Source organism: Oncorhynchus mykiss, chromosome 24, assembly GCF_013265735.2.
Source record: "Oncorhynchus mykiss isolate Arlee chromosome 24, USDA_OmykA_1.1, whole genome shotgun sequence".
In the NCBI taxonomy this organism is placed as follows: Eukaryota; Metazoa; Chordata; class Actinopteri; order Salmoniformes; family Salmonidae; genus Oncorhynchus; species Oncorhynchus mykiss.
This window is the reverse complement of record NC_048588.1, coordinates 17269779-17292776: the sequence shown is the minus strand read 5'-3', so window position 1 is coordinate 17292776 and position 22998 is coordinate 17269779. Positions and strand designations below refer to the sequence as shown.

Genomic DNA, 22998 nt, shown 5'->3' with positions numbered 1-22998 from the left:
AAGGATGGGACTGGATGGTATTCAGAGATAGATGGGAGGTGTCGAGTAGAGCTGAAGGATGGGACTGGATGGTATTCAGAGATAGATGGGAGGTGTCGAGTAGAGCTGAAGGATGGGACTGGATGGTGTTCAGAGATAGATGGGAGGTGTCGAGTAGAGCTGAAGGATGGGACCAAAAACAAACAAAAGATAACTACTGTAAAATATACTGTGAAATGTATATAGTATATATAAACTGGAAGTAGGAGCTTAAGTGTTGTTGTCTATTAGTATACTACAATTATGGGTTAGGGGAAAATATATACAAATAAATGTATATTTTATATACAGTCAATAGACACACCTACTTCAAGGGTTTTTCTTTATTTTTACTATTTTCTACATTGTAGAATAATAGTGAAGACATCAAACCTATTTATTTATATTTTACCTTTATTTAACTAGGCAAGTCAGTTTCATATTCTTATTTTCAATGACAGCCTGGGTTAACTGCATGTTCAGGGGCAGAACGACAGATTTGTACCTTGTCAGCTCGGGGATTTGAACTTGCAACCTTGCGGTTACTAGTCCAACTCTCTAACCACTAGGCTACCCTGCCGCCCCATGAAATAACACATATGGAATCATGTAGTAAACCATTTTTTTTAAACAAATCTAAATATATTTTATATTTGAGATTCTTAAAAGTAGCCAGCCACCCTTTGCCTTGATGACAGCTTTGCACACTCTTGGCATTATCTCAACCAGCTTTGTGAGGTAGTCACCTGGAATGCATTTCAGTTAACAGGTGTGCAAAGTTAATTTGTGGAATTTCTTTCCTTCTTAATGCGTTTGAGCCAATCAGTTGTGTTGTGACAAGGTATGGAATGGTATACAGAAGATAGCCCTGTTTGGTAAAAGACCAAGTCCATATTATGTCAAGAACAGCTCAAATAAGCAAAGAGAAACGACAGTCCATCATTACTTTAAGACAGGTCGGTCAATATGAAAAATTTCAAGAACATTGAATGTTTCTTCAAGTGCAGTCACAAAAACCATCAAATGCTGTGATGAAACTAGCTCCCATGGGGACCGCCACAGGATAGGAAGACCCAGAGTTACCTCTGCTGCAGAGGATAAGTTCATTAGAATTACCAGCCTCAGAAATTCCAGCCCAAGTTTCACAGAAGAGGAGGTGTGATGGTGTGGGGGTGCTTTACTGGTGACACTGTTGGTGATTTTTTTAGAATTCAAGGAACACTTAACCAGTGTAGTTAGCAGTGATGGGGACCATGTAACTGAATGTTGTTTTTACTTCTTATGAGGATGTTCTATGTTTCTATTCCTATAGGGAGCATCATTGGACAATGAAGGTTTCTCAAGATGCTATGGGAACTTCAAAGGTGAGTCATCCTACTCGAAATTCTAGTGTAGACTAAAGTAACAGTCCCATTCCAAAGGCAAAGCATTTCTCAACCTCAGGTCTTATCTAGCCATCAATCAGTTTTTTTCTTCCTCTTATGTTAAATGTACCAATTTTGGTGCTTGTTATCAAACTGGGCTACTGTAGGAAATGTTAGGCCTACATTTCAGCATGGCTAGAGGGTGTATATGGTATATATTTAAAAGAGAATAGAGCTGTTTACTCTTAAGGTGAAATTGTCTACTAAATAGTAGTCTAATCTATCTACTCCGTGATTTCTCAATGAAATCGTCTGTTTGACGGTTGGTGTGGGGTGTGGCTGAAGAGCTAAGAATAAGCATGACCGTGCTGAGGGATAAAGATTAATTCATTTGAGATATGATCAAAGGTTGTTGCTCATGTTCAGTCAAAGAAAACATGAGACAGTGCATTTGAAGTTGAACAAAAATATTTATTTACAGTTTTATCACCATTGAAATTCACATTTTCTGAATCACACACATTTAAAAAATATATTTAGTCAAAATGTTGAAAGAAATGTATGCATTCAATGCAAACGTTATGGGAAACCCATTCAGATCATTCTGAAATATTTTATACATGTTTTCAAATAATAGCTTTGGCTAGTTCTTATTCATTCTGTGTATTGTGAATATACGTCAGAAGGAGTACTAGCTGACAATGTCCATCCACACCCTTTTCTGGGTGCGTTACATGCCATCATGTAATTTCTTACTTATACAAGTGCCACTGTCTGGAAGTCTGTCTTTAATGAAATACATTGGAATTTTGTCATTTAGCAGTGGAAACAAGCTGTGATATCATACAAACATGACCGAACAATCACAAAATCACAATGTGAGACAGTAAGGATCACACTGCACAGCACCTGTATAAATATACATAGTCTCGTTCTGTCTTTTAAAATCTCTCTTGCTTTTCTTTCTCTTCTTTCTCTCTCGGGCGTTTCTCCCACTCAAACATAGTCCTTGGGTGCTGTGGACCTGGCAGCTGAGTACTTAGTGGGGTAATTGTCCTCTTTAGGGGGACAGTTGGCACAGAGGAACCCTCCTCCCATGATCATGAGGGCCGCGGCCCCCCATCCGATGTAGAGCGCAGCCCCCAGCTCCATCTTCTGAGAGCTCATCAGCATGGGGTTGTAAAAGTCCCTGATGATGGTGTTGGCCGACCAGCAGACGGGGATGAGACACAGGATGCCAGCGATGATGAAAACTACACCCGAGCCCACGCCTATTCTGGATTTGGCCCTCTCATCCTCCACGCAGTTGGTGCACTTGCCCCCGGCCACGGAGAGCAGGATGCCCACCAGGCCCATCATGATAGAGATGATGATGAGAGCACGAGCGGCCTGGAGGTCCTGGGGTAGTGCCAGCATGGAGTCGTATACCTTACACTGCATCTGACCTGTACTCTGGACCACACAGTTCATCCAGATGCCTTGCCAAGTGGTTTGGGCTGTGATTATGTTCTCGCCGATGAAGGCTGTGACCTTCCATTGAGGAAGAGCACAGACCACGATGGCCCCGATCCAGCCAATGATACCCAGGGCTGTGCCCAACATCTGAAACCCAGCAGATGCCATCTTTTCTTCTTCTTTAAGTCCTGGAGGAGTCGATGAAGGAAATCTGCCAAAAATTAGTGTCTTCTTAGAAATTAGTTGCTTGGTGTGTCTTGCTTGAAAAATATCCAAGTGTCATTGTTTAAGCCATTCTGGGAGCATGTGCTTTTATACACCTGACTTGGGAGGGGCTTGGCACACAAACATTCCAACACACCTTTGACATGACTTGCGGCTTCTCCCTCAAGGCATATGTCGTAATTCCGTTTTTTGTCTTCTCTTGTCAGTTAAATGGTACAAGTGGAACAGTCTCCTTGTGACTCACCATTGTTCAAACAGTTTTAGCCAAACTAAAAAGGAACCGTGTGTGCCAACACCCTTAAAATATAAACTCAGTATCAGGGTATCAGTATTCTCTTCTCTCTTTGCCAGTTTCATGCTGACACTACACTCTGTGGAATGAAACTAATAGAAAAACATCTGTTCATATCTGAGAAAATCTGTGAATAAGGATTTTCTACTTATACATCAAACTCAAATATCAAAATTAGACAGGTATAATTATAATCTGACATTTACACAATTATATTGAAATGAGTTCCAACCTCTTTCCTCTTAATATGAACATAGCCCTTTAATTGCTCAAATGAAATATAGCTCTACATAGAGCTGAAGATTATAGAGTTTTAACTAAATGTTATTTTACTTTGGCTATCTATTACTTGACATTCACTCTTCACCTTCACCAATTTTTTTTATTTTTTTATCTTTATTTAACTAGGCAAGTCAGTTAAGAACAAATTCTTATTTACAATGACGGCCTAGGAACAGTGGGTTAACTGCCTGTTCAGGGGCAGAATGACAGATTTGTACCTTGTCAGCTCGGGGGTTTGAACTTGCAACCTTCCGGTTACTAGTCCAACGCTCTAACTAGTCCAACGCTCTAACCACTAGGCTACCCTGCCGCCCCAACACAATGCCAGATTACACCAAGATATTCACTTATTTAGTAATGTGAAAAACCAATGTATCATCCTACAGATCCCCTTGAATACATAGGCCTACTGTAACTTATTATTTTCCTGCTTGACTTTACAATCCCTCACATAGAATATGTTAGAAGACTGCAACAACAGTAAATATGTAAGGTGCTCTTTGGTTTCCCAGGCTTGTGACATTGTCAAAAGAATGAAGACATGTTCCCTTTCCAAGAGATAATCTCTTTTCCCTTACAGAAACGGTACAACTACTAAAACTAAAGTTTCATTTCAGCAGGGGTGTAGGGCTGCAGGAGCACAAGGAAGCAGTGCTCCCTCACTTTTTTCAATTTGAGAATACACGGAGCTAGTAAAAATATTTATTGAAAATTATTAAGTTGAATCAATTACTAGCCAGATTGCATAATGATGAATTAGTATTTTAAATAACATAACTGAATATAGTAGCATAGAATTGTAGGCCTTTAACACCTCCTCATTTGTAGTGAGATTTTAGGACGGTTAGTTGAAGCTGAATTATCGCATTTCTTTTCTCATGCAGCCAAAACTCAACAGTGGATGCCACTAGGCAGGATTTACAGTATGCTTTGATTGAAACAAAATGCAAGAAAGACTAATTGTTTGTTAACACCCTCTGTTCTAATTCACTCACAAAACAGTAATTCAAGAAAATGTAAATGCATATTCCCATGAAACTGATTGAGAGCTTGCAGATGCAGCTTGGACATTTCACCGGTAAAATGTGAAAAATGATCATTCATGATTGACAGTGATGATGGCCTATTTTGAAATTAGGTGAGCCTAACTTGGTGTTTGAGGGTATAAAAAAATAAACATTTTCTTGTAGGCAGACGTTGCATTTGGAGGATGCATTTTAGCATATTCTATAATAATATTCAATAGGCTACATCTGTCGGTACAAACGTTGATTTAGAAATTATGAGGTAATTAAACATTTTGGGGGCGATCCCGTACCAAAAAAATAGCGTATTGAGTCAGTGAACGATTGTCCTGTTACTCTACTCATTCTCAAGAGAGAAAAAGTGAAGTCCCCTCCAGCCATGTCTGTTAAAGTATCAATCAACCAACCAATCAAATCATTCTTTATGTCACCTGAGCAGTTAATAGATTCACAGCTGGCAAGTCATTCAGTTCATCCACCATTTTGTAAAGAGGCAAGACAAAAAAAGAATACTTGAAAGCTGACCTTGCAAGGTGACGTCAGTCCTTGGGGGTTGGAGGGCTATACACTGTCGTTCTTCCGTTCGCCTGGAGGACGTGTCTGCTTTGACGGACGAGGAGTTTGACTGGTTAGTTCTGTGGACGGGTCTGTCTTCAACGTGCCACAAACAACACCAAAGTGATCACAGTTGTCGGACTGTAAAGAGAATGGGGGGGAGAAAGAGAGAGAGAGAGAGATACAGATTGTTTCCATATATGAAAGAGGCCACTGTTAGCGAGCTAAAATTACCTTTAGGAACAATGCCTCTATTTTACCCAGGCAGGTAGCACATTAAAGATACCCTGGCATGGAGCAACCCAAGGAGATTGAGTACCACACTCAGGTACTACGCATTGAGGAGGAGAGATTGTTTTGGAGCGTATCGCCTTCAAACTGAGATTATACTCAAAGCACTGGGAATCAGATAGGCCTCAGAGGGTCCACTATTTTAGGATCAGGAGTCCTACACCAGATCATGTAGTAAACATGTAGTCAAACACTCAAACATCAGCTGTACTGCTTCAAACAGCATACATCTGGTTCTATGGTGTAATGTTGATCTCATTGTTGTGGAACTCCTAATAAAGAGGCAGCTGAAACAGGATAGTAGTATTTCCACACATTGTTATTGTTGTTCTGGGTGTGACAAATAAAGGCTTGTTGAGACACATGCAGTTCAAATAATGGGCACACACTACTCCCAGGATCACATGACGTTGGTCACAAAGACACAAAAACAACTACTACTCTTGTCTAAACCAGGGTTGTTCAATGTCGGTCCTGGATGGCCAAAACACTTCTGGTTTCATCCTCTCCTTCTAATAAGAGACTAGTTAAGACCTGGGACACCAGGTGAGAGCAATTAACTACCAAAACAGAACTATTTCGGCCCTCCAGAACCGGAATTTAACAGCCCTGGTCTAACCTGTACCTTTAATACCCTTCACACCACAGAAAGTGCCGAAAATGTGCTCGAAATTAAACTCATTTTGGCATGTGAAAATAGTTTTTGAGCTAAATTCCAGCTGATTTTACAGTGATGTTGCAGATTAAGTAGAAAATTGCCACTGTGAATGAAACAGTTTGGCACTAAAGCTAAGTTATTTCACATTACAGGTAGTTCAATCCACCTGTGCGTAAGTCTTGGTGGGAGGGGGGGGGGTAAACTGGCTGGGTCACTATGGCTGTGTTTACACAGGCAGCCCAATTCTGACATTTTTTCCCACAAATTGGTATTTTGACCAATCACATCAGATCTTTTCACATCAGATATTTTTCAGAACTGATCTGATTGGTCAAAAGACCAATTATAAAAAGATCAGACTTCGGCTGCCTGTGTAAACACAACCTAAGTGTAGTGCTCATAGAACTATAACTCCTGGGGTTGGATAGTCAAACATCGTTACTGTACCTTTTTGAATGAGTGATTCAGAGATCAAGGCTTATTTTATATAATACTAGGTGGTATCACCCAACCACACATTTTATAATTCTTAAAAGTGTGAATTAGCTTATATAGAGGCTCACAAGTACTATGTTTAGATATTGTTATTGTTGTGGGTGTGAACTAAAGGTTAGAAGGCATGTTGCACCCCCCTGATGCTACTATGGGAGAATTTGGTATCAGTATAATGGTTGATAAAACTGGGATGTGTGATTTTCTCCTACAAATACGGATATCTGTGTGTGTATCTGTGTGGGTGGTTGGGCAGGAGTTAGGGGTAGGTTGTTGTGTGTTATCTATGATGTATTATTCCGTGCCCAAGAGTCATGCTCAAGGGGACGGAGTCACAGTTTCAGTGGATTAACCAAGCATGCAACAAAGATCTCACGTTACCTAGAAACCATTAGAAGCACGGGACATTCAATGACTCATGTGGTTCTGGATTGACATGCATCATAACATGCATCATAACATGCATCATAACATGCATCATAACATGCATCATAACATGCATCATAACATGCATCATGACATGTACATTAAATCAAAGGGGATTCAGGTGTAATAAGAGTTGATATAATACTTTAGTTCTTATCATGAGAATCTTTACCATTCTCAGAAGATTTAGGTGACTGTCCTCCAGACACAGTCAACTCACAAGTTCCTTTAAACTCACATGCTGAATGTATCCCCCTGTAATTTCATATTTTTTAATAAGGGATCAATTTAGAGGCAATGAACACTTTTTTCATTTTTTTTTTTATGCTGAGAGATGTGCCGTAGTGTGGCACCAGAGACACCAACAGTTACAGCCTGGATTGTGCAATAGGTAGGGAGTGACAGGGAGAGAGAGGAATTCCGCCTCCAGGGATTTTCTGTTATTTATTTTCTGGAACCTTACCTTAACTGTGAATGTACTAGAATACAGGAACGTCAGAGAAATACATTTCTCCCAAAGTTCTCTCTCTGTTTACTTTTGGTTGTTTCATTATTTCAGATACTAGAAGAAAAAGAGTCACCAAATAAAGTTTAAAATTGAAGAATTTCCCTTCCTACACTCCCGACACTCTTCAGCTGTCCCCATAGGAGAACCCTTTGAAGAACCCTTTCCACAGAGGGCTCTACTTGGAACCCAAAAGAGTTCTACCTGGAACCAACAAGAATTATCCTATAGGGACAGCCAGAGAACCCTTTTGGAACCCTGTTTTCTAACAGTGTACCTTCCACTCTCCCTTCCACCCGCTCGTTCCACCTGTTCCCAGAAGGCGAGTCTCTACTTAAGCAATAAGGCCAGAGGAGGTGTGGTACATGGCCAATATACCACAGCCAAGAGCTGTTCTAATGCACGATGCAACGCGGAGTGCCTGGACACAGCCCTTAGCTGTGGTATATTGGCCATATATCACAAACCCCCTAGGTGCCTTAATGGTCACCAACGTAATTAGAACAGTAAAAATACACGTTTTGTCATACACATGGTATACAGTCTGATATACCACGGCTGTCAGCCAATCAGCATTCAGGGCTCGAACCATCCAGTTTATAATTGTTAGTTATTAATGTAAGGCAGGCCTGGTGTGTATAGTGTAGTGTATCTATACATGGGCAGGAGGTAGTGACGAGCTTGCCAGGCACCTGTTACCCTGGAAACTGGTCTAACCTGCTCCCGTTCCCATGGCAGGTGAACAACTGGGAAGGTGTTTGTGCTTGTTCCCTTTCCAGGGAGAACTCTTACCAAATACCTGCTTCAAACCTGATGACTCCCTAAATTATACCAATAGTAAACATTTAATTTCCACAGAAATAAATGTGTTGGTTAGTCGCACCTAAATGGTCAGAAAATAAGAAAATAACTTGCAAACAACTGCATAGTCATAGTCAACAGCTAACTTCCTCCACCACATGGTGTCTCCTTCAGTTGCAGTCTGTTAGGGTAGGTTGCACCAACATGGATTAACTCCTAAACTGGGTTAAATCAAGGTTTATCTATGTTACCTTTATTTAACTAGGCAAGTCAGTTAAGAACAAATTCTTATTTTCAATGATGGCCTAGGAACAGTGGGTTAACTGCCTGTTCAGGGGCAGAACAACCTTACCAGCTCGGGGATTTGAACTTGCAACCTTCCGGTTACTAGTCCAACAGCTCTAACCACTAGGCTACCCTGCCGCACCAAATGTTTAACCTAGTTCTAAATGAATCCTAGTTAAATGAAATCCTTCCTCCAATCTAAGTTTAGTTTTCACTTTAAACCAAGATTACTTTTAAGCCTGTTGCTCAATAAATTTAAAAAATGAAGATACATTTAGATTGGAATTTAATTCTAAACTGCCACTTGAGTTTGCTTTACTGATACAATGGCAGCATATCTACTGTGCAGAGACCAAAATGACAGAGTTCCTCTGAGAATAATAAGAGACAGGTTGAATCCTATTGAGTTTTATGATAGTGATCAGTTTTCAAGGAGTTACCGCTTCTCCAAGGACTCTGTAATGCAACTGGAAAGAAAGGCTGGGCCAACCCTTCTCTATTTTGGTTAGGCCAGGGTGTGACTAGGGTGGGCATTCTAGTTTATTTATTTCTATGTTGGTGTAGTTCCCAAGCAGCTGTCTATCATTGTCTCTGATTCGGGATCATATATAAGTTGTCCTTTTTCGTTTGGGTTTTGTGGGTAGTTGTTTTCTGTTTAGTGTCTGCACCTGACAGGACTGTTTCGGGCTTCCCTCGCTGTTATTTTGTTCGAGTGTTTTGAGTATTAAATTTACCATGAACACTTACCACGCTGCGTTTTGGTCCACTCCTTCATACGATGATTTAACCCAGTTTAGGAGTTAATCCATGTTGGTGCAACCTACCCTAACAGACTGCAACTGAAGGAGACACCATGTGGTGGAGGAAGTTAGCTGTTGACTATGACTATGCAGTTGTTTGCAAGTTATTTTCTTATTTTCTGACCATTTAGGTGCGACTAACCAACACATTTATTTCTGTGGAAATTAAATGTTTACTATTGGTATAATTTAGGGAGTCATCAGGTTTGAAGCAGGTATTTGGTAAGAGTTCTCCCTGGAAAGGGAACAAGCACAAACACCTTCCCAGTTGTTCACCTGCCATGGGAACGGGAGCAGGTTAGACCAGTTTCCAGGAGGTGTTCTGTCTGTGGGGAGCCTTCTCTAGGTGTTCCTGGACACGTTTTTTTGTATTGTAATATGGGTCTAGGATTATAGCCAGTCTCCCTAACGCTACCACAGACTGGTACAAGGCTGCTGCCAATTGTTAGGAAAATAGGCATTTTGCAACAACGAAACTATGCATTTCTGATTCATTTTGAGTCACAAAGCTGCTCACACATATTTTGTTTGCGAATATTATAGTAACTACAGTAACAGGAGCTAATATATACAACATAATTATGTTGAACTTAATCGTAGCTTCAGTTTTCATGACAAGGCTTGTGTTATTGAGGCTTATTCTCACACAGCACTGAAGTCTTCAGTAAACAGAGATCAATTGTCTCTTTTTACCCCTCAGTTCCCCTTCGTATTAGGAAGTAACCACTGAGATCTTTGAATGTTAGGTTGACACTTTTTAAGTTATTTTTGTAGTTTTCATTTAACACCACATTTAATGAGCTTTATACAATGTGCTGGAGGCAAAACTGCAATAGGGTCAACCTGAGATCCGGTGTAAACCAGATCCTCTTTTGACCATTTCGACAGACAGACAGCTATTCAGTAAGACACTCACGGGATGATAATGTTCAGTACAGTTTAACTGTACCAGTACTTCACGTTGCTCCCTCTGGCTGTAAAAACATTATACACACCCATAAACAACTCTGGCTGCAACCTCCCCGTTCTGATCTGAATAGGACATTCTGCATCTCACAAAAAACAGAGAGTTCATAAGGTATTTGGTAATTCGGTGATGATTCAGTGATGATAATGTTCTAGCCTTCCAACAACCTGTAGAGAAGATCATCCAAGTGAGATGGTACGTGTTCTTGGGTGTTGATTTCACTATCAGGTGGGTGGTATGAGAAAGCAATGACCCCTGTTTTGACCTATGACCCCAATGATGACCCCTGTTAGTGAGACAAGGGCCTATAATGGGCTATAGATCACATAGAGCTGCCCAGCCAACCCTAACAACCCTACCAGAAAAGGACAGTTGTTTGTCTGATAAGTGAAGTGTACAGAGCCACCCTTTGTCATTGTATTTACATCCAGAGGACATCCCTTACAACTTGAGTGAGCACGCTAACAAACAAGGGCAAACGATGATAGGGCTACTAGAGTTTTTCCTGTTCAGGTCACGTGTTTTTTTATGGTTTAAGACAAACTTTATTGAACAAAACATGCACATGTTCAGAGACACATGTTCAGTGCCAGGCCTGTTCTGAACAGAGCAGTTTTACCCAAGAGGTATAATGTGTCTGTCTAACTGACTGAACAAAGCCTGTAATTTTCTCTCGTTTGCAGAGACGGTGATTCAGCGTTTAGTGTTATTTGAATGTAAACTGACTCCACCTTACAGTCTTCTTAGCAGTATAAAGAAAGGAATAATCGGTTTATCCCACTCTTCTTCTCTTTCCCCCTCTCTCGATAACGGACTAAAGTATTATCCAGGGCATTCTGAGCCAAGGAGATCTGATATCGTCTTTAGAGGGCTGTGCTCTGAGACACAGAGCACCTTCTATCCAGACCAGACCTGAGAGACCTAGGGATAGGGAGTGACTGCTGCAGCCCAACACCAGCCCAGAGAACCAAGGGACCCAGAGAGACAACAGCCCAGCACCAGGGGACAAGGGGAGACTACGACAGCCCAGAATCAGGGACAGACCACTGCCCCAGATCAAAGCACCAAGGACAAAGAGAGACGACAGCCACAGACCAGCACCAGAGCACCTAGGGACAGGGAGAGACTAGTTCCAGAGATGGCCTCGGCCGGCCTGGAGATCCTGGGTATGATCCTTTGTGTGTCAGGCTGGCTAGGGGTCATGGTGGCTTGTGGCCTGCCAATGTGGAGAGTAGCTGCCTACATTGGCCAGAACATCGTCATCTCTCAAGTGATCTGGGAGGGCCTGTGGATGAACTGTTCTGTCCAGAGCACGGGCCAGATGCACTGCAAAGTCCACGACTCCATGCTTGGACTCCCTGTGGACCTACAGGCGGCCCGTGCCCTGGTCATCGTCTCTATGGTGCTGTGCATCATGGGCATCGGCCTGTCTGTAGCCGGGGCCAAGTGCACCAACTGCAGCTCAGACACAGGCAGCAAGCCTCGCATTGTGCTGGGGGCCGGAGTGACCTTCATTGTGGCGGGGCTGTTGCTGCTGACGGCCGTATCGTGGACGGCTAACACCATCGTCTTGGATTTCTATGACCCAATGATGGAGGAGACAGGGAAGAGGGAGTTTGGGAACTCACTGTATTTTGGATGGGCTGCCTCCTGTCTGCTTCTCCTAGGGGGAGCTCTGCTCTGCTGCTCCTGTCCCCTGAAAGCACCCCAGGGTGTTAGCGGGGCTGGGTCTGGACCCAACAGGGTGATGAACTACTCTGCGGTCAAATACCCCATGTCTGTCAATGGATATGTGAGGAGGGACTATGTGTGAGAGAGTGTGTTCAATGGCTTTAGAATAGAGACAGCCCCTTGAGACTGATGGGACTAAGGGGATAACTAGTGTTAGCGCCCCCCCTTTCCTGACTGGGTTAGCGAAGAATAAATGCAGTATGAACGATTGGCGATTAATGCTAGATTGTGTTTTACATATATGATTTCTGTAGAGTTGGAGACATGCATTTATAGACAATTCAAGTAAATGTAGATGGTAGGATTAGAGAAAAATCTTATTCATGTTTTGCTTTTCGGAATTAGTTTTTGTACTAAATTTCACATGAATGTTACTCAGTGATGACGATGTAGATCATGAAAATTTTAATTTAGTTTAAAAAAATAAATAATAACATTTCCATTTAACCTTAAGTCATTTTTGCACACTCAGAATTTTCTTGCACATGGTGATACAAAATTAAGATAAGTTCACCCTTGATTTCATAATGTGAGGAAATCATGCATTGCGTTAACTAATGTTTGTATACAAGCAACTTATTTTTCTTTGCTTAATTGGCTTATAGCAGGGCCATTCCCATCTGAAAGTAAGGTCTTATCACAGAGGATGTCACCACAGGAATGTTATGTGAGTGAGGAGAGGTAGTCTTGCCTACGTTTAAGGACAAATCTGGCTTAATAAGGTCAGGCTACCAACAGAACACTGAGACAGGACAGGACATCCCATCGAAGACACAGGGTCTAAAGAAATAGACCAAAATATGGGGCAGGAATGACTGCAGGTCCATATCACCTGAAATCTAGAAAACTCAGCCCCTCTACCCCGCACAATACGGTTTATGATTTCAATGCAAATGTGAGTAGCAACATTGACCCTTTTGTTTAATTTGGGAGAGTGAAACTGAGCACGACAAAAAGCAGCCATTTTGATAAGGAGGAGTGTAGGTAACCCACACTGTAATCATAGGTTGAACCAATTTCTTTCACAATCCTCCCATTTATTAAAGATAAGACAATGGCTTTATTTACATTCTAGTCTAAGAACAAGATAGGGGAAATTACTTTTAAGACATTCTTATAGCATAGACTTAAAGTACTTGCTAGGGAAGTTTGAGTGTCGTACAAACAAACATAGCCTCCAATTGTGATAGTCAATCTGTTCACTTGTGGAGTATAAGTACTCGTCTATAACCAAGTAAAGTGCCTGTGTGTGGAACTTATTGTGCTGATAGACACGTTTATAACTTTGATCCCTAAATCTGTCAGCCAATCAAGACAAAAGATAACGGATTCTCACTTTTTGTCATCAATCTTCAATGGCAGTCAGAAACAAGATATCATTTACTATGAAATTCAGGCTTGTCTGTTTCCTGAATCATGGCAGTGGGAAACAATGAGCAAATGCAGATTTGCATTAATTCATTGTGCAACGTCATCTCCAAAAATGATGTTATCTGGTACCAGAGAGAGCATTCATTGGCTCCTGACCCAGGTCAGTTCATTTTGAAAGAAACGGATCCAAGAAAGAGCCCTGCTGCTGGGGTTGGAAACCAGATGAAACAATATTAAGCAACTTTTTCTATAGGTCAATGGAAGTTTGTTTAAAAATATATTGATTATTAAAACCAATGCAATTCATCTTATGCCTTCATCAGGGTATTTGGGTTGGAAACTAGCCAACAGTGCTTGTATACAGTAGGCTGCCACAGATGTTCCTAGGCAGCTCTCTCTCAGGGTTAGCAGTAAGACACAGAGGTTAACGCTCCATAGAGAGCTAAATATTTATTTTGACCTGAAAATAACTGTACACTGGTAGACACTTGTTGAATGAACACATTTGTAAATGTTATTCCCAATTCCTCCACGTGTAACTATTAACTTGTTTATTCTTAACCTGTTCGTTATCCTTTAACTATTTAGTATTGGTACTTTGGCCATTTATTGACCTTCCCCCTCAGCCCAAACAGTGGGGGAACAACCATGGCCCAACCATTCAATCATTAATCTGTGCAGCCAAGCCGTTCACATGGGGTTTGTTGAGAAGAAAGAAAAGAAAAAACATTTGAAAACCTCCTTGGCCAATGCCCATGAGACTCTACCTTCTGTTGGTGGAGTGCTATAAAGATAGCTCTGAGTATACAGACGGTGAGAATTCCAAAGCAGAACCCAGACAGTGAAACCCTTTTGTGTGTGAAGTTGAGACAGTTAAGAGAGTGAAGACACATGTAGACTTACTTACAAAGGAAGGTAAAACAACAAATGGCTGTGTTGGGACTAGAGATCTTGGGAGTGATCCTGGCTGTCCTGGGTTGGATATTAAGCATCGTGTCCTGCGCCATGCCCATGTGGAGTGTGTCCGCTTTCATCGGGGTCAACATCATCACAGCTCAGACCATGTGGGAGGGCATCTGGATGACCTGTATGGTGCAGAACACGGGCCAAATGCAGTGTAAGGTCTACGACTCCATGCTAGCCCTCAGCTCTGACCTGCAGGCAGCCCGAGCCCTCACAATCATCTCTATAGTTGTGGGCATCATGGGGGTGCTGGTGGCCGTGGTGGGGGCTAAGTGTACCAACTGTGTTGAGGACGAGACGGCCAAGGCCCAGGTGATGATCGCAGCCGGGGTGGCCTTCATCGTAGCATCCCTGACTCAGCTGATCCCTGTGTCCTGGTCAGCCAACAGAATCATCATGGATTTCTATAGTCCCATCACTCCTGAGGCTCAGAAACGGAGATTGGAGGGGCTCTCTACCTGGGCTGGGCAGCAGCCGCATTACTCCTCATCGGGGGGGGGGGGGGGGGGGGGGGGGGGTCCTGTGCTGTAGTTGCCCCCCACAGCCTGAGAAGAGGTATGCAGGGCCACCCTCACGGATGGTGTACTCCCCAATCAGGTCTGTGGCCCCCAGCGGCTATGACAAAAGAGACTATGTTTGAACTGACCTGCGTAGCTGGTAGTAAAGTGTGTCAATTTCACAATAAAAACTGTTTCATAATACCTGCATTTTTTCTTAAAATATTTTAATACGATGACAGAAAAATACATTGTTGCAATAAGTTACTTTATACAGTACATTTAATTAACATTAGTAAATGCTTTGCTACATGAGAAGTGCCACTAAGTCCTGTGGTACTAGCTATGCAGTTTATAAGAAAAAATATGTTTGAATCTGCTGCCAAAAAAAGACGTAGGCTAAGGCTAACTGCCTCCGTGTCATTCATTCTGCCCAGATCAGGATATAACAGGCATTTTCCTTCACTGATCCTTGGGTATCTATGGTAGTGATGTGTTGAGTTGGATTGTCTTTCATAGCTGCTATCTACCTGGCTGACTCTCATATCTGTTGGCCCTTAGATAACAAGAAGCCTTGCTTTGTCAGCCCCCCACTATTCAGCCATTCCAAAATGGCCCCCAGAACAATGGGTCCGTTTCATAGCACGATGGAGGTCAGAGTGAGTTATCAACACTGGGTCATGAAATGTTGGGGGGAAAGACTATTATCCCAGTTTCTGGGGCATAATTAGGCATAAACCACCACCCATAATTAGACACTCCAGTTTTAAGGAATTCAAGGGCACTGGAGTCAGTGACAGACAGACATGGCCGTTAGACCACATCAAATAGAGTGAACAAGATAGCTTATTGCAAAGGAACTGAGGTCAGGCATTCTTCTTTTACAAGCTGCTTCAAATAATGTTGTGAGAGAGTGATTGCTCTGAGGAGACTAGATTAGGGCTAATCTATTAATGAGTAAAGGGCAATTCCACCACTCTTCAACCTCATTTTCATTATGTCCAGCACATTATGTAAAAACTGCGCATTTATTTAAAAGGTTAATCGGTTCTACCCAATGACATCATCAAAAGTTAAAACATTTTAAAAACAGTGATTTCCAAACACTATGAGATTCACAGTGATGTGGGGAGCAAAATAATACCCTCCCTCTGGCTAGAAAACTCCTTGCAGGTTTTGAAAATCACTATTGTTTTTTTACTTTTAATCCCACACTGTGATGTCACAGATAAGCATTTTTGGGGGGATCTTCCAGGGCTCCTCCCTTCAGCTGATCTGGGATATAAAGGATGCCAGAACATCACACATCACACACTCACAGGTACTCAGGCTAAATCAATTGGTGTTATTGTCTCTGGCTCTGTCTGGTCTCCTTCTTTCTCACAGATCCTCTGTCAGATCCTCTCAGGTCTCTCAGGTGTGACGGAACACGGAGCACTGAACGGAACACAGAAGGAGCTCCAGCAACAACAGAATTACCACCATGTCTGCAGGGTTGGAGTTAGTCGGGATCGCTCTATGCGTATTAGGATGGATCATTGCCATCGTGTCCTGCACCCTGCCCATGTGGCGAGTAACGGCCTTCATCGGCAGCAACATCGTCACGGCTCAGATCATCTGGGAGGGTCTGTGGATGACCTGTGTGGTCCAGAGCACAGGCCAGATGCAGTGTAAGGTCTATGACTCCATGCTGGCTCTCTCCCGGGACCTTCAGGCTGCCAGGGCTCTCACGGTCATCTCCATCCTCCTGGCCATCCTGGCTGTGCTCATCGCCATCGCCGGCGCCAAGTGCACCAACTGCATCGAGGACAAGGCATCCAAAGCTAAAGTCATGATAATCTCTGGGGTGTTCTTCATCGTGTCAGGAGTCATGCAGCTGATCCCAGTGTCCTGGTCGGCCAACACTATCATCAGGGACTTTTACAACCCGCTGCTGACTGATGCACAGCGCAGAGAGCTAGGGGCAGCGCTCTACATTGGCTGGGGGGCCTCAGCCCTCATGATCCTCGGGGGAAGCCTCCTCTGCTACTCCTGTCCCCCTATGAAGTACAAGCCCTCACAGATGGCATACTCTGCCCCAGGCTCTGCCCCAGGTGGGCCTGGGTTCCAGAGAAAAGACTATGTGTGATGGGACAATGGATGGGACAAGGACTATTTATGTAACAACCAAAAACGTTATTCTACACCTGTTTCTAATGGTGTGTCTAAGAAAGGGCTTCATGAATGAAGGAGACTCCGTGATGAAGGGATGTGTTTTATCATTGTTTTGTTGGATTTGTCTATGTGTGTACAGTATTTGTCTCTGTAGTATCTCTTCTGAAAGGAAAGCATAGAAGTTCTGGCTGTGTAAGAAAACATTTGAGAAAGATCATGTACTTTCCATTTGGGTTTAGTGAGAACAAAGGAAATTAAGAATAAGATCAGGAGTTATTAAATGTTTTAATTATTAAAAAGTTTTAAGTGTTGAATTATTGGTGAGCTATGCATATTCATTGAAACTATATCAAGCTCATTTAAAAACATTCACAAGCCTCATATAATCATTTACATAATGTTTGTACTTTAATGAATATTCGTCTCTAAGATGTTAGTCATTGAGTCCATTTATATATTAAATCACTAACATTGAATTATTTTCCTAGCTTCAGTTAACTATGCTACATCAAATACTACCTTGTAGAATATTCATTCATTATCTTCTCATTGACATTTCTCTATGTTATTGGCTCATATAAATGAGGCACTGCTTTGGCTTCAGAAACTAAGGAACACAGTTAAAAAGACAACATTTGACTGATGCTTTCACAAAAAGATAGAGGTGGAAAGGGTTTTCTTTTACTGCAAGAATACAGTAGAGTGTACAAAATCAGTATGTACACAGCAGCTAATTGGGATCCAAATAAAATACTAAATACTACTAACATACAGAGTACTGTATCTGTACTGAATTCTGTCACCTGAACTCCCGACAGATGACAGATGTATTAAACAGAGTGTGGCTAGCAGTGCACAGAGGGAATGGGGAACAGTTTGGGAGCAGACAAACTGAAGGCCTCAGTGTTTTGGGGCAAGGAGGAGTAATGGGGGCATTGTGCACCTGTGTCCATACAGAACAGTGCTAATGTGTGTGTTAGTCCTGCAGTGTTAACTGCACATCACCTGCTTTTTAGTAAAGGTAGTTGTTGTTTTGTTAAGGTTGGCATCTCTACTGATTTTTTCGTTCTGCCCTTGAACAGGCAGTTAACCCACTGTTCCTAAGCCGTCATTGAAAATAAGAATTTGTTCTTAACTGACTTTCCTAGTTAAATAAAGGTAAAATAAAGTTTTAAAAAATTAAAAAATTCAGAAAGCAATAATCAATTTTGTATATTTTTCTCTTGTTTTATTGAATTACCATCTGCACACAGAGGTTCACACTATCAACAATATACTTCAGCAGTTTTGTCATGTATTTTTTTACCTAATGAGAAGGTGACGGATGCTGGGATAAGGATCAGTACATGTGCCAGTGTAAAGGTATGCAATCCAAGAGGCCATGTTACCGGCCACCAATCAGCAACTTCACCACAACAGCTCTAAACAAGTACCAACAAGAGATCACCTCATAGGTGCAGGTGACAAATGTTATGTCAGCAGAGAAGGACAAAGAAGACTGAAAGAAATAATGAAAAGGTAGAATTATAATCAGTAAGCAGGCCTAGAGTACAGTATATGTCATCTTCAATTATTAAGGAAATAGAAATTTGCAATTGTTTCTATAAGTATTTTCAAGTCTGTTTCCTTCATGCTGGCTGTGACTTGAAGACTTCCAGTCTCATGTTTAAAACACATCTTGTAGCACCTTACAAAAGCCTCTACAAAAGCCTCTATGTGAAATATTGATTAGGATCTCATAGTAAATATGGGTGAGAAAAGTTCCTGGAGACTGGAGTCTCACCTTACCAGCACTTTATCAGCCCACTGTTGAGTCTCTTCCTCTACATATCAATATGACTCTAACAAAAGATCTATCAAGTCATTTGACATGTAGCCACCATGACTGGATCCATTGATATTAACTACTGTACAGTTTCAGCTAGTATACAGTCCATTGTTCAGATTATTTCCTCCAAATAGGGGGATAAAATGTACATTAAAAAGCTGAGATATGAATAGAATAAGCATCTCTATGGTTATTGATGCATGGTGTTCATACATTTTTCAGTTGACTATTCAATTTACAGCCTTTTGAAATTGCAACAACATTTCATACAGTTGAAAAACAAAACCACTGTATTTGTAATTTGCGTTGTTTTGGTTGGCTGACTGATGGTCCTACTAAATGAAAGTTAGGATAATGGGATATAATTTATATTTCTAAGAGGGTTGGATATCTTGGAAGTGTAATGCCCAAAAGCTTCAGTTTCAACATATGTAGAGCTGGCGAGAGACTATTATTAGACTGACCATGTTCAGTGATACCTGCTACATATGAAGTTCAGATGACTTTTCCTTTATAAGACAGGCAGTTTAGTGTGTTTGAAGGGTGTTAATCGTTGATCCCACCTCAGGGTTATTTCAGCAGTATTACCATGGAGGAATGGAGATCTCTATGCCTCATAAAGTACATTTGGTTTGGGGGTTATACAGCAGTCAGTGCAACATATTAAATTGAAAGGACTAAGGAAAGTAATGTTGACATGGTAAACAAAGCACAAGTCATAAAATTGGAGTTCAGAGGTGGCGAGAGACTATTATTAGACTGATCACGTTTAGTGGTACCTGCTGTGTTACATATGCAGTTTAGATGTCTCTCTCTCTCTCTGCTGGCTCTGGACAGCGAAACCCTGGCTGATCACATGACCGATACTGAGCTATGTGAAGGATGGAACAGAGAGAGAAGTTGCTAGTCTGCTGGAGTTGCCAGGGAAAAGGCCTTCCTTTATTCATCCACCATGAAAGGAACAACACAGCCCCTTTGTGGGTCCTGTGCTGTCTACTCTGTCGGAACAAAAACTTAGACACTGCCGTTGGCTCACATGCTCCCACAATAAAAAATATGCTAAGATCTACAGTATGGTTCCAATGGCTTGTTGCTTTGCAGATGAGGCACTATAGTTTTGGTGCAATAAACCAAGTGTGGCTAACAAAGTGACTGATCTGCGGAAGCTACTTCCAGCCATTTCTCAATATGTCTTCTTCCTCTATCTTCATCAGTAAATGGAAGATAAACAAACAACTAACAGCTAACAGCCAACAGATAATGATATCATGAAGCAGGTGAGCATAACATCGTTATCCAGGTCCGTCCACACACAGCCAATCATTCTAGATCTATTTTGTGGTGGTTTCACAAATGTCTTAAAGGTCCAATCAGCAGTTGAAACAATACTAAAGAGTACTCCCTGCCATTGTTTCGGTAAAAAGCTGAGGGATGGTCCACTCTCAAATTCATAGACAGAGCTATGGATGCAAGGACTGACCATCCATGATATGAAAATGATAGTTTTAACCATGTTTTGAGGCCATAAAGTGTTTGTTAATATTTACTTTGTTTACAAACATTGGAGTGAAACAAGCTTATATTTTGGGTTCTGATGGGGTACGACAGTTAAACTAAGCTCACAAGGCATTTACAAGTTATATTCTTCAAGAATCAATGGGTACATATAATTCAATAATATGTCCAAAAATAGATGTAGAAACTGCTGATTGCCCCTTTATTAAGTCCACTCCTGGGGGGTTGATATCCAAGCAGACCCTCTGCCAATAGCCTCACCTAAGGACGGTCAGAGACAGAGAGCACGGCCTGTACCTGACACCCATCTTTAATAAACAACAGTTGCCACATATCAGTGTTTTTCTTGTTGCTATTAACCTCCCTACATTCCTGTGTTCTGTCTTCCAACTGACTTAATCTATGAAAATAGCAAACAAGGCCTGAGATTGAAGCCCAACCACACAGGCCATGTATGCTTTCCTTCTTTTATCCCACTCCAAAACACAGCCAGAAGTTTACTGCCTATCATGTTCCTGTCTAAACACCTCGTTATTCTGAGAGAGATGCCCCATTAGCTGCATACCAGAACTTTGAAGCTACACTCTAAAAATAAAAAGTTCCTGGAGTATCCTTTAAGGGTTCTTCCAATTGAAACTGTGAGGGAACCCCTATAAGTTCTTTGAAGAACCCTTTAAAAGGATCCTTGAATAACCTTTTGTGGTTCATTTTTGAACTACGCCCACTCCACTATTATTATAAATGTTTTAGTTGTCAGTGTTTATGATTTTAGTGACAAAGCAGAATAAAAAAATCCAAATATGAGGTAAGCTCCCAGCAGAGCCCCAAGTCCATTGGGTATATCCTCTGGCGTGTTGATGTTGATGTTCTCTGTATCCACAGCCAGAATGATTTAGCAGTGCATGGTGATCGAACATGTTTCCTGTTATATTCAGAGGTGTAGGAAGGGGGAAGTCTGTGAATCCAAAAAATTGTACTTATACAGATGATTAACAAAAAATGCACATGACAGTATTCATACCTTGTTTTCTGTGGTGAATGTGAATGAAAAACACTCTTTTGATAATGGTTTTCTTACACATACCTTGTCCATAATGTAGAGGCCTATGGGATATTCATTGACGAGGTAAGGGAGGAGGATGGTAAATGTGATCTGCATAACATCTGCATAAATGGGAACTGCATTTGTATGCCTCTTCATCTATACACCTGCAGACACAGACACAAAAGTGAGCAGCTCAGTCATCTGCACCCAATACAGCTAGCCTTCAACATATTCTTATAGCCTACATATTCTTAACTCTTTGTTGATTGATATCCATTGAATTTTGTTCATTTTCTGTTTTAGAAAGATTTGCACAAATATGAAAAGATAGATCGTATCATCATAAAAAACTATCAATTTAGATCATACAAAGGACAACCCTTACCTTAAATTGAGACCTTTACATTTATCAGTTATGTGCCTGCACCTGCTGTCCTTTCAAATTCAAATCTAAATGTTTCAGTTGGTTAGCTAGGTTCCTGCAAGAACCCCCACCAACTAAAGAGGTTCTTCGAATAACATTTTGAGGGCGATTTTCAGTGCCTTGAACCTTAAGGTTCTTCAAAGAACCCTTGGTGAACCCCACATTTTTTGAATGTATAGTCTGCGATTCGAAAAACAACCCAACAACATCCCCGAGACATGTTTTGGTATTCAGCTGAGGGATGGTGCTGGAGAAATGTTTAACGCCTTTCAAATTCTTTAGGTTGTGATGAAGACATGTGTGCTAACCTCATAAGGCATTCCTAAGTCATTTTCTTCAAGAATCAACAGGTAAATATCAAGAATTGAAATGACCATTGAACAGATTCCAAGATCCCAGACTATTTCAGGTGAAACTGTGAACAATATCAAATCTGTTGTAAGGATCAGTGGTGGTGTCGGAACAGAATAGAACAAGACTTATAGATCCAGGTTGTTTGGCACTGGCAAACCAAGCGTAATACACACCCTTATTATGAGCCTGGCCAGGCCAGAGGGGTATAATTCAAAGCAGGATCAAGAATTAGCCAGCCAACTTTTATAAGCAACCAGAAATAACTATTGATTTTCTGGGTCATTAAGAAAGTTAACTTAGATATATGTTTTTGGTTGTTGAGTCAATTAGACCATGCTCTCTTCAAGTTTTTCTTTCAAAAAAAGTACTAAGTTATTTAAGAATATTTAGCAGATGGGCCATCCCGGTATGCAGTGTCGATGAAATAAATACTTCCAAATCTGAATACTTCTACAGTACATTTCTTACATATAGCAGATATAGTTTTGAGAAAATAGAATGTGTTACAATATTATGTGTTAAAATGTATTCTTGATCTTTCAAGTTTGACCTGAAATGATTTAATGTTTTTTCAAGGTGAAGATGCTTCTATATGGAGTTAATGTGGATAACCAGCTTTATCTTGTAGGCCTATGTGATGTATGCAACAAAGTATTTTATGCAGTCCATGCAAAC

General features: G+C 41.3%; 3 protein-coding genes and 1 pseudogene across 3 annotated transcripts; 3 read left to right on the top strand and 1 right to left on the bottom strand.

The window, feature by feature from the left end:
• Positions 1-2378: 2378 nt before the first annotated feature.
• Positions 2379-3005, bottom strand: LOC100642186 (claudin 30). The gene has a single exon (NM_001246273.1). It carries the CDS (start codon positions 3003-3005, stop codon positions 2379-2381), a length of 627 nt encoding a protein of 208 aa, NP_001233202.1.
• An 8246-nt stretch (positions 3006-11251) lies between these two features.
• Positions 11252-12879, top strand: LOC110503457 (claudin-4-like). The gene has a single exon (XM_021581796.2). It carries the CDS (start codon positions 11580-11582, stop codon positions 12252-12254), a length of 675 nt encoding a protein of 224 aa, XP_021437471.2. The 5' UTR covers positions 11252-11579; the 3' UTR covers positions 12255-12879.
• Positions 12880-14252: 1373 nt separating this feature from the next.
• Positions 14253-15223, top strand: LOC118944080 (annotated as a pseudogene).
• A 1072-nt stretch (positions 15224-16295) lies between these two features.
• LOC110503887 (claudin-3-like) lies at positions 16296-18355 on the top strand. Its single transcript, XM_021582504.2, has one exon. The coding sequence runs from the start codon at positions 16487-16489 to the stop codon at positions 17129-17131; it is 645 nt and encodes a 214-aa protein (XP_021438179.2). The 5' UTR covers positions 16296-16486; the 3' UTR covers positions 17132-18355.
• The last annotated feature ends 4643 nt before the right edge of the window (positions 18356-22998 follow it).